This window comes from Cheilinus undulatus, linkage group 6 (genome assembly GCF_018320785.1).
Source record: "Cheilinus undulatus linkage group 6, ASM1832078v1, whole genome shotgun sequence".
NCBI classification, from domain to species: domain Eukaryota; kingdom Metazoa; phylum Chordata; class Actinopteri; order Labriformes; family Labridae; genus Cheilinus; species Cheilinus undulatus.
The window spans coordinates 24,268,817-24,281,732 of record NC_054870.1 but is presented as its reverse complement, the minus strand read 5'-3'; the positions used below and the strand labels follow the sequence as shown (position 1 = coordinate 24,281,732).

Below are 12,916 nucleotides of genomic sequence, written 5' to 3'. Positions count from 1 at the left end.
TGACTTGCCCGTGTGTCATGTAAAGGCATGTCTTTGGAATTTCAATAATAATTCGCATTTGATTAGATTTTTTTTTCCAATAGGAAGAGTGTGTAAAGAAAAACACTACTTAAAATGTGTAATAAAATACAAATTAAAGTGTAAAAATGGCACAAAAAGCCACAAATAAAATCCTCTACACCTGCCCATGTTAATAATAATAATAATAATAATAATAATAATAATCATCATCATCATAATAATCATAATTTACAAATACATAATGAAGTTATAATAATAATTATTATAAATTATTAACATAAGAACATTACAAGATAGACAAAATCCAAACACTCATTATCCTATTTTCCTTTTATAAAAGGTAGTCTGATTTGACTACTATCTGTTTGGTTTAAAGTTAGCATTAATGATTTAATCACAGTTAATTTAGATCCATAATAAGTGTGTTAATATTCTTTTTTTTTTTTTAAGATTTATTTTTGGGCCTTTTCATGCCTTTATTTGATAGAGGAAGGACGGTGGATAGACTCGGAAACAGGGAAGAGAGTGGGGAGAGACATGCAGTAAAGGGCCGCAGGCCAGATTCAAACCCTGGCCGCCTGCGTAAATGAGTTAAGCCTTAAACCACTCGACCATCTACGCTCCCATGTGTTAATATTCTTTAATGCATCTAATTGCATGCATTATTGTCCCTGTTAGCACACTTTGGTATAGCAACCATAGGCATGGTGATGAAAAATAAGTCCATCCCTGCTCTTTAATGTCTCGTTTCACTGAAAAACTCACAGACAGCTCAGTGGACAAGTCAAAAGTCATATACACCTTTTGTTATTAAACAATTAGCTTTTTACTGTTTTTTATTTCATTTGCAATCCATAACAAGTTCCTTTATTAGTTGTTAAGTTCATGTCATAATGTTCAATCTACTTAAAGTTCCCTTTTACATTTTAAAACAAAAGCTGGTCTACTCTATTTCCAAACAGGAAGTCATAATCAGCATAAAGACTCTTCAAAAACCCAAATGATGCAAAACAGTACTAAATGCAAAATAGTGGAATTTCAAAATGAGAAAATGAATTGCTAATCAGTACAGAAATTCTAAGATCAATGGCGATTGAAAAATGTAATCTGTTGACAGGCTTTGTTTAAGAGAACAAGACCAAAATATTTGAAAACAAAGTTGATTAGATCTATATTTAAGGTAAAATCAGATAAAAATTACACAAACACAGAATTAAGACAAGGGGTCTTATGTGATTGTCGACAATGTTGATGTGTTAAACCTAAAAACACTGAAAAATGATAGCCACTGAAAATAGAATGATCTTTGGTTAATCTGGGCGATCATTAAAAACAAATCATCTCTCTGACCCTCCTTGTTTCTTGTATTCTGTGAGAAATCCCATGCAACCACAACAACATTGTAACACAGGCTCTCAAGAGCTCAGAGCTTAGCTTGATGGACAGTGATTACATGAATGCTGTCGAAGTTTTCCCTCTGAAAGGTCTGACTTTCTCTTTAAAAGCTGGTTAAGAGAAGATAAAGGGTAAAGTTGTGTGTGGTACCCCCAGTGATTATCATGGCATTCTCTATTACCTATATTTTGGTTGGGACTTCTTTCTGGTTAAATTGTACAAGGATGGATTATTGGTTATAATTGATCCATTTAAAAGACAACCCCAGAGATTATTTGATTAGAGGTTAAGTTTTTTTTCTGTTTGTTATACTACTGCCACTTTCTCTGGTCTTTTTATATATTTTCTTTACTTTCAATAGTAGCCCTCACCTATGTTCATGAGCTCTGGATAATGACCTAAAGAATGAGATCGTGGGTTCAAGCAGTTGAAATGGTATTCCTCAGTAGAGACAGTGTGAGGAACTGGGACATCTAGAGGGATCTCAAAATAGAGCCACTGCTCCTTTGCTACAAAGGAGCCAGATAAGGTGGTTTAGGCATCTGATCAGGTTGCCTCCTGGTCGCTACCTTTGGAGGTCTTACGGGTGCTTCAAACTGAAAGGAGATCCCAGGGTAGATCCAGGACTGGCTGGACAGATTATATATCTCATCTGGCCTGGGAACATCTCAGAATCTCCCCAGGATAAGCTGGAAGATGTTGCTGGGGAGAGAGATGTCTGGCTTGGCCTGCTGCCTCCATGACGTAGGCCCAGATAAGCCGAAGAAAATGGATGGATAGAAAAGTAGTGCCATAAATATTAGTTATTTTGTTCATCGTATGTGGACACTTCCTTTTATTAGGGCCCGAGCTCTAACCAGTGCGAGAGCCCTATTGTTATCATGTCCATTGCATTGCATTCAAAAATTCAGCCCCCGTGGTAGGTTTAACCTAGGATATTCAACATTTGTGGGCAGATGTGTCATGTCAGGATGCACAAAACAGCCTCTTGGACCCATATTATAAATCAAACAGGAATTCAGCTATTTTGAACTTTTTGGTAAAACAAGGCATAATTTAGGGATCATATTTGAATGAACTTGACCAAGGGTGTTCATCCAAACAACTTGATCTTTTGTGTAGAGCAAGAAGAGATGTCTTAGGTCAAATGATATTCGGGACTTTCTCATTAGTCGAAAGGCGTGGCCATGGTGGCTCCTTGAGTTTTGCTCTTTCCAAACATGCCAGCAGTCAATATTTGTTAATTGTCATTGAAGTGTGGGGGAGGGATATCACATTAAATTACAACTCTAGTAGTGCTATCCCACCAGAACAACTAAAACTCTTATACTTCACCTATACATCAGTGTTACTGAGCCAGACTTTGTGTGCTTATTGGAAATGCATGCCCGACCAAATGCCCCCAGAACATTTTTTCTAAAACATAGCGCCTCCAAGTGACAGCATGAAGTAGTGTTTTCACTAAACCACCTATAAATCCGACAACAAATGAAAATATCCCACATCTTTTAAATCCATCTATGCTCATGAGGTCAACATTCAGATTATAACATTTTTTTAATCTGAGAGGATCGTATTTCTCCTGAGTGGGCATGGCTTCAGCTTATTCAACAGACACGCCCACACCATCCCAGAGCAGAGCAGATTTTACTGCCTCATTTTTCATGATTTCTAAGCTTAATTCATAAACTTGGAGATACTTTAGTTGACTGAAATTTGAACTAGGGGTTCATAACACAGTGACCTGTCATACAACCTAAATACAACAAACCTAAATGCAGATTTGTTTCCACTTTACAGGGTCTTTAAGACACATTGTTGGCACATTGCTGATTAATGAATGATAGTCAGTGATAGTCATTATGATGGGTGGATCATATTGGGCTCTTAGTTTTTTTTTTTTTTTTCTGTTCCCTCTGATTAGATAGGAGACAGGATTATTGCTCAAAGACTAGCTTTGTCTCTTGGTGACGTTACACCTAACCACAATAATCATGGGGACAGTAGTAACATCAATGAGATTACCTCTACCTGAATGTCAAAAAAGATGCCCATTTGAAAGCATCCGCCAGAATCAGCATGTTAAAATTTTTCATAAAACTACAGAGCAACCAAAAAGGGCCAGCTCTTGTTTGCGTGTGCAGACCACTGCTCGAGATGTAAGATGGGCCACTACTGCAAATTGACTATGGGTTATGTGTAGGTTGAGGACATATAGTATTTTAGTAGACCACCTATTGTCAATTGTATACTGTGCCATCTATTTTCGGTGATACAGTGTTCTTTCATTTCATGTTGGCAGTAGCAGACAAAAAGGTCAGAGAATTTTGAGCATTCTGTGTTGGATAGACATCTCCAAAGAAGCGCAATAAAGCTGATGTGCAACGATCTTGACTTGCACCAAACTCTGAGGTGCAAGGACCCATTCAGCACTGCGGGCAGCCCTAGTTTTTATTGATGTTGTACTGAAAAAGACTTTTTGAAACCAAATCAGTCAGTAGATTTGTTGTATAAGTCATAAATGAGTTGCATTAGTTCTGGTTGGTAGGTCTGTGGCACTGCAGCAATGGTGAATCTTGTTTTAGCTGTGGCAGTTGTTGTGGCATTCATTTATAGTAACTCGAGTTAGAGATCAAAATGAAAGTGGTGAGAGCTGATATTGCAATTTTCTTAACAGTATGAATTTTTTATCACTGACTCACTATATAACTGCTTTCATAGACTGAGCAAAATACTCCTGTAGGATACAATAAGAACCATCAATACTTCAGAGGAAGCCCAGCAGAGAGGAGCAGAAGAAAGCAGCAGCTTAACCCTCAGGGAACAGAAGTTTACTGACTAGAGAAGAAAGTCTGTGATAAAGAAGGTTGAACGGTGAGTAGCTGTCACACAGAACTGTCCTGTGTTCACAGCCTGATGTGAAGAATGCTGTTTGCTTTGTCTCACCTGTCAGCTGCAAAGTGTGCGTCCATTACTGCTCACCTGTGATGTGTGAATGAAGGTCGCTGGCCGTGACCTCGTCTCAGAGTCAGTCTGAGTTCATGTGCAGGACTGTCTGTGTGTGTTGATGAGTTTTATGGTCAAAATGTACTTTCATACCTGTAGAGTGACCCCTTACTTAAATTTCAGCTTTCTGGAAATACAGGAATAGCAGGTACAGGAAGTTGTGCTGCAAAAGAGAACTATTTTTCAGCACTGTTGTCCTGTATGTTAATGATCACTATTGACTACTAATACTTTTACTATCACTGATTTTTTTTTTAATCTTTCTTTTAATTGTTTGATTACTGATTTTGGATCACTATTTATCTAATCATTGTTTTGAATATTATTTGCCTCAGAAAGGTACTTAGAGTTTTCTTGTTGAAGTTTTAACTTTTTATTTATTTTTTTTAATTTTATTTTGTTATTGTGTCACACATGCAGTCATATGCCTTACCCATATGGGCTTACATGACACCAAGAATTTAACCAATCCAGGATCAAATTACATCATAGGTCTTCTCATTGTCTTAGAACTAAAAAAGGAGACTGTGACAAACAAAAAACAACAATTAAAAAGACTCTCTGCTTCTTTTCCAGGCTTTTGAGATAGAATTATCAAGTTTGAATGCATCAAATTTAGACAGCTTTTCCAGCTTTGCATTTGAATTTTCTTTATGTATGCACTACAATACAATATGCCACCATATGAAGCAATGCTAAATGATACACCTACACTTGATTGCACCCATAGGGAAATTGGTCTTGGACTCTGGTGCTGGACAAATAAACAAAGCCACCATGCCTTGTCTTCTCAAACAGTGAATAATCCTTCATGCCTGAGAATAACTTAAAAGCTACTCTACACCTCATAGTATATGCACAAATCATGGTTTTGCACATACTGTATGTCCTGCCTCTAAATCTCTATTTATATGTATTACTGTCCACAATGCTACAAACATGACTTTAATGAGGCTTTAGCCTGGTAACTTTATCAAACAGCAGGATATCTGTTGTTTTGTTAGACCATACTTCTAATCAACATCTGAAAGTGAAGTGAACCTTAAATGCAAGTAGTGAATGACATGTCAGACCACAGCCTGATTCTCATCAACCTCTATCCCTCGTTACCCCTGGCATATGGATTGGTTTCTTTGACATACATTTGAACAATGTTTGTGTGCAAAGCAAGACATGAACATGTAATAATGGTAAGCATTTTTCATGGGGGGGGTCATAAATTCTCTCATACATCAAACACAGGTGTATATACAGATGCCAGCCTTCTAGGCACATGCCTAGGTAGTAACTTGCGGTCACACAAGTTTGTGTGATTGTAAGCACTTGTACCTACTTGCATGCTTTGTTCGACCCTCGGGCAGCTTTGTGTCAATCCGTTATGTCATCTTGTCAAGATATGCATCTGCGGTTGTGTTCGTTCTGCCTCGTCTCTCTCTGGCTCTCTCTCTCTCTGTTTCTCATTTGTTCTTCCTCTCGCTTGTCCCTCTCTGCAGACTCGGGTTACACTCCTGCATCAGATGGCGTTCTGCCTGGGTGAGCTGCACTTGTGGTCCACCAAGACCTCGCTCCAAGTCAAAGGTAGCACTTATCAGCATGTTCAATCGGCCTCCCTCTCAGTGATTCTCTCCCCATCTCCTTTGTCTGTATCTTCACACTCTGTCTTGTTCTGGCTCTCTCTGTCATCACTCACTTTGTTTTCACACCTTCTCCCCACCTCACCTTTATCTGAGTCCTTCAGTCAACACCAATTTTTACCCCGTTTTTTCCACTTTCTCTTTGCTCTCTTCATATTGTCAGGCTATCATTGTCTGTTTATTCTGTAGTACATGACATGCATTATATTGTTTTAGAAAAAAATCAAACTACATTTCTGCTTTTAGTGTTTTTGTAACCTGACACGCAGATGGATGTGTTTCACACATTCATCTGGAAAACCTTCGATATACAGCTTTTGGGAAGGGGCAGAGCCTTTGAAAAAACTCGGAGGGTGATTGGATGAATGTTCTGTCCATCACATCTTTACAGGCCAATCAGAGCAATAAAACATGTGACGTAGCTGCGACCAAGGTGCGCGTGCGCAGCTACCAAGGAATAACGCGAACCATGGCAACTATAGACATGTCAGTACACGACTTTTGTCGTTTTTGAAAAGAAAACAACTCACTGCTGTTTTTGTTCTTCTTTTAACAAAGAAATTTCATCAAGTTCTGATAAAACTGGCGCTTTAGCAGCATCCATGCTAATGTCTTCCGCCATAATGGCACCGGCCTCTTGGTGCTTCTTACTTACGTCACATCTCCGCCATGCCCGAAAGTACTGCCCCTCATCGTGTTTGGTCCTGTCACTTTCTAACCGGGCCCAAACAGTTCAGACGGGAGCTTTGCAAGATGGATTCGCCAGTGACTAACACGGAAACGGGCGTATCCATCTGCTTTGCGAGGTTAGTGTTTTTGGATTCTATGGCCTAAAACTCCAGAGACTAGCAAAATATCTGTTGATTTAAGACCACACAAGTCAAGTTTAACAAAGAGATGGTGCCATTACTCTCCCAAGGAAAAAAATAAATGTTGTTCAGCCTTGTATCTTGTGAAATTATTCCCACTTTTCTGAATCAAGTATGAATTCATGCATTCAGTACAGTGCAAAAAAGCCATGAAGTAATTTGATTAATAAAGATCTTTTGCTTACAGGTAAATAGCCTTGTAAACACATTTAGATAACAGACTTGTATGTTGCTCTTTAAAATGTATCATCCATTCACACATGTATCATATTCAGGGGCATGGAGGGCTGGAGCCAGTCCCAGCTGTCACTGGGCCAGAGGCAGAGTACACCCCTGGACTGGTTACCAGTCAGTCATAGGACTGAAATACAGAGGAATCAACCTTTCACACTCACATCTACGGCCAATTTAGTCACCAGTTAAGCGAATGAGCATACCTTTGGATTGAGGGAAGAAGCTGGAGTGGTTGGAGAGAACCAACATATGCAAACTGTACAATGAAAGGTCCCTGTCCAACATGGTCAAAGCAGGAACTTCCTGTGAATCATTAACACTAACTTCTCCATTTTTGTACAATTCCTTAACGTTACAATTGTTTTTGTATAATAGAAATAATAATTTTCTAGCCTGTCAACATAATGATTTAAATAGTGCATTGTCAAAATATAGTACAGTGATGTTTTTGTGTTTTTTCATATGCAATTATTGCCAGATTCTAAAAGCATGACACTAAAAGCAAACCATACGACTTGCTAACGATACATTTTATATTGTTTTAATTTTGCTTTTGAATTGTGCTTCAATCATATCAGAGGTATGCCATAAAATCAGAGATACTGGCTTTAACTCCGTGAACAACTCATCCTATTCATAATTTTAACCTTTATGAGAAAAAAAATAATGTTACTGTTGGGATGCACATGTTGGATTTGTGCTGACATCTGATATGCTAATATTTACAAATACATTTTTGCTGATACTGATATTGAGACCAAACATATAACCAAGCACCGAACCTGGGGGGACAGAGCCTTCTCCATAGCCGCCCCCTCCCTCTGGAACTCACTCCCTAACCATATCCAAGACTGTACGGACTTTTCCACATTCAAATCCCTGCTCAAAACCCACCATTTCCTGTTTAGCTGTTAAAGTGTCTTTTGATTTCTTTGGCATATAATGTCTGTTAACTTTTGTACAGTGTCTTTGAGTTCTTGAAAAGCGCTTTATAAATAAAATGTGTTATTATTATTATTATTATTATTATTATATAAATGTGGTTCAGACCTTAACTTCAGTCCTTAGAATTCACTTTAAAGTTTAAGAATTGACAAAGAAATAAACTTGAGTCTTTAATACACACTTCAAAGTTTAATTGATGAGGATGAACGAAAAAGACTCTAGGTGATGTAGATCTGCTGGTCCTGCATAAAATTCGACCAACTTATTCGTACAGTATATGCAGCCGGATTTAAAGCTGATATGGACTAATATTTATAGCAGATAAATTGGTTATAAATATGGCAGAAATGTTCATATCTGCTACTCCCAATAGTTAACTTTATAAGCTGATATCTACCAAAACCAGTCATGACCATAATATTGAATATCCCTAGCTTCAAAGGTACAAAAGACTAATTTAAAATTGGACCTGTAGCCTTCGTTTTCTTAATCACAGCTTTTATTTTGGATGCTCACATTATTTAACTTTGCACAAGAAAACAAAATTATTTAACATCAACCAAAAACTACCAGGGTCAAAATTATTAGCCCCCTTTAGAGCTTACCTTTTTGTTGAGCCATAGCCCAAACCACTGTTGTACATTGTTGTCCTTTAACTTTGTAATGCTCAAAGCTTGTAAAACAAGTTAAGACTGAGGATTATCTTCTAATTTACATTCAGATTAAAAACTTCAGTAAAGGTTTGAACGGTCACTTGAGAAAGCATCATTACAAAAAAAGAAAACAGTTTAGACTTGAGAAAAAGAATTGTTGATGCTTACAAAGCAGGAAGAGGATATACAACGTTATCACAGTGTTTCCAAGTGTCCAGAACTGGAGTGAGAAGTATAATCAAAAAATTCAAAGAAAGCCACACAGTACAGAACAAGCCTGGAAGAGGGAGGAAGAGAAAGATTTCTGAAAGACTCTGGCAAGAAAACTAGTGAGAGATGTGTCTAAAGACGATCACTAGAGCCCTGCACAGGAAAAACCTCTTCTCTGAAGCAGAGACGAGCCATACTGACGTATACTAAAGACAACCTTGCGAAATATTATGCATACTGGAAGCGTGTCCTTTGGTCAGATGAGACCAAACTAGAGCTCTTTGGCCATGGAGACGTAGCTTGTGTTTGAAAAAAAAGAATTAAAAGAACACCGTCCCCACAGTGAAACATGGAGGCGGGATTAGTATGCTGTGGGGATGCTTCAGTGCGTCTGGAACTGGAAATCGTGCAAAGGTGGAAGGAATCATGAAAAAAGGATATGAGAAGATTTCAGGAGACGTGTCTGAGACTTGTTAGAAACTACAGCAAATGAATACAGGCTGCTATCTGGCAAAAGGATACAGAACTGACTATTAGCATTTGGGGGGGGGGTAATAATTCTGCAAAGTAAAATAATGTTAGCATCCAAAATAAAACTATGGTGTATGGAAAAGCTGTGATAAAAAAAATCCTTGCTGGGTTTAAAAGCACTTTGCAAATCCCTTTTGAAAAATGAAATTTTCAGAGTGGGGCTAATAAATTCATCCCCATCAACATGTGTCATCTTCTCTGTTCCCTGTCAAGCTAATCAATTATTTATATTCTTGTTCTCCTTGAATAGGAACAATCTTCTATTCAATCCTCAATGAGAAAAAAAACATCAAGTGCTCATTTATTACCTGTAATATATTAGCTTCACATCACACCTCTTACATCACCATCATGTAGCCCTTCAGAAATCTTACCAGATGACCCATACTTTGTTGTAAATCAGAGTTGGTTTGGTGTAAGTTTGACTTTTCTTGCAGTTTTCTGTGTTTTTCTGCTTGCTACCTATCAGACCATCTCTACCTTTAGAGAAACAGAGCATTTCCATCTATTTTCTTGTTTTCTCCTGCCTTCCATTCTGTCTTGTCTTTCACAGTCTGCTGAGCTTTAGACGAAGATAGTGTCTCTCAGAGGCTGACAGTGTATGTGTGTGTGTGTGTGTTTATACACAAAGGTATGACAGGGTGTATATCCTAGGTGATGGTAACATATCCTGATTTGTTTGTTTTTTTCCTGCTCTGTATGTTTTCTGCTATCTCCAGCAAAATGTGGATGGATACATCTGAGCACAGAGGCCTGGTCACTGAGGTGTGACGCTGCCTATCACCACCTTCCTTACATCATATACATCTGCCTCAAAAACAAAAATAGAGATTTTTAAAAGCACCACCTACCACATGACACCATGACATATTTTTGCTTTCTTTTTGTAAACTCATGTTTTTTTACACAACTTTACACCATTGTGTGTTAGTCACAGCCTTGTAATTTTGGCCACTGAGCCACATCACTGCAGTAACTGCAGTAACTGCACACAGGGAAATGTTTTTGAAAGCAAAAAGAGTTTTTCAGTCATAATCCTAAAAAAGATTGAAGATGCAAATTCAGATCTGATCCTATGACAAGTTTTTCCTATTTCTTTTGTCACTTAGGGTTTTAGTCCCTGTTTTATTTAACTGTTTGTTTTTTTAAGCTTTTGCTACTTAACCAGAATCTTTGAATGACAGCTGTTCCTTGCAATGTGTACTGAATACAATAGAATTAGTTCAAAAGCAATTAATCCATAGTTGCATGTATCTCAATGTGAGAGTGGTGCAGCAAGCTTTATGCAATAAGGGAGGAGGCTGGGGTGGAGGTGGTTAAGCTTTGCCAGCAGCTGGGTGCATCAGCACTGATGCAAGCAGGGATTACTGAGAAGTTTGTCATATTTAGATACACAGCTGTATTGAGAGAAAGAGCTGTGACTGCCTGTTGGAGCTGGGTGGTGATAATTGGGATCAGATGGGCATCAGCTGATCACAGCTGGGTGTGTGACAATGCTCTGTTGAGTTCATGAAAATGAGTTTTTCATCAGGGGTAAATTTTAAGGATTCTTAAAGGGCATATACCCATGTTTTCATGTGGCCATCCAATCAATGTTGAAAGTAAATGTAGTCATTTTAATCAATCAGATTCATTAATTGTGGAATATACTGACCAAAACAGCAACCGTTGCCTGCATAAACATAAAAGCACCATGTGAGCAGCTGCAGTCTCAGCATCTGTCCACAGCATATTTCTGCCTTTGTCTTCAAATAATACAAATGAATGTCCAAGACAGCCAGAACAGTGTGAGAATGCACTCTTTTCTATAACATGCTCTTCAAGGTTATTTCTGAGCAGTGTGTAAATACAGGTGCATCTCAAAAATTATAATGTCATGAAAAACTTTTTTTTCCTGTGATTTAATTTAAGAATTAAAACTTATTTTATTCTGCCTTCTTCTTTTATTCGCTTATTTCAGATTGATCATGACAAAGGGGAATATTTTGTTTCTTTTTTGTTTAAATTTTGATGATTATGGCTTACAGCTCACAAAAGTAAAAAAAATCTACTCTTTAAAAAAAAATTAGAATATCACAAGACATCAGTCCAAAAATGATTTATTATACAGAAATGTTGACCTTCTAAAAAGATTCTGTTCATATATGTACTCAGTAATTGGTTGGAGCTCCTTTTGGAAAAATTAGTGCATCTATACGACTTTGCATGGAGCCAATCAGTCTGTGGCACTGCTGGGGTGTTGTGAAGCCCAGGTGGCTCTACTAGCAGCCTTCAGCTCATCTGTGTTGACGAGTCTAATGTCTCTCATCTTCCTCTTGACATTTTCCCAGAGTTTCCCAATGGGGTTCAGGTTAGGCCAGTTGGCTGGACAATCAAACAAAGTAATACCATGGTCAGCAAACCAGTTTCTGGTAGTTTTGGATCAACTGTTCACAGGTGCCAATTCCTGCTGGAAAACAAAATCAGTACCTCCATAAAGCTTCTTAGCAGAGCATGAAATGCTCTAAAATCTCCTGGAAGACAGCTAAAAGCATTGACTCTGGATTTGATAAAGCAGAGAGGACTAATACCAGCAGCTAACATGGCACCTCAAACCATCTCTGACTGTGAAAACTGAAAACATTTGACTTCAAGCACCTTGGATTCTGTGCCTCTTATATAGTGCCCTATATTATGTGCCCTATAGACTCAGGGACCTTGATTTTCAAATAAAAATCAAAATTTACTTTAATCTGAAAACAGTGTCCACTGAGTAGCGGTCCAGTTCTTTTCCCCTTGGCCCAGGTGAGAAGCTTATAACTTGAAGCCTGTCTGTGTGTGGTGGCTCTTGATCCACTGACTCCAGCCTCAGTCCACTCATTGTGAAACTCCCCTAAGTTCTTGGGTCTGCTTTGTTTGAAATTCCTCTGAAGGCTGAGCTCATTCCTGTTGCCTGTTGATTGAACGCCTTTTCTTACCACACTTTTCTCCTCCAGTCAACTTTCCATAAATATGCTTTGATACACCACTCTTTAAACAGCCTGCCCTTCCAGCACTGACCTTCTGTTGTCATAGTTGTGGTTGTGTGTACTGAAACATAGCGAGAGAATGAAAGCTCAGGAAACCTTTGCAAATTGGACTTTTCCACAATATTCAATTTTGAGATAGTGGATTTTTGGTTTTCATGAGCTGTACGTTGTAATCATCAAGGTGTGAACATAAAATGACTTGAAATATTTTGTTTCTTATGAGATGAATCTAAATATCTAATAAAGAATCTGATAAAGGCCTAAAAATGATTTAGGCCACCAAGATGTATAGCCACTAATTTTTATATTTGCCAATACCGAAATCATGTGGATAATTTTGTGCATACTATAATGTAGAAACTCACATAGGCTGTTGATAAAATCCCTTTGTTACATTTGACATTCACCAC

The 12,916-nt window shown here is 38.0% G+C and overlaps 1 protein-coding gene across 5 annotated transcripts in view; it reads left to right on the top strand.

Moving 5' to 3' along the window:
• Window positions 1-12,916, top strand: part of LOC121511283 (WD repeat containing planar cell polarity effector) — a 127,707-nt gene that overhangs the window by 35,230 nt on the left and 79,561 nt on the right. For 4 of the 5 annotated variants that reach the window (XM_041789891.1, XM_041789888.1, XM_041789889.1 and 1 more), the window contains exon 3: window positions 5,916-6,000. In XM_041789891.1, the coding sequence (XP_041645825.1) occupies window positions 5,940-6,000 (61 nt within the window). In that variant the 5' untranslated portion in view covers window positions 5,916-5,939. Of the gene's footprint in view, window positions 1-4,230; window positions 4,291-5,915; window positions 6,001-12,916 lie in introns of those variants that run through there. The other variant, XM_041789890.1, reaches the window with a different exon arrangement.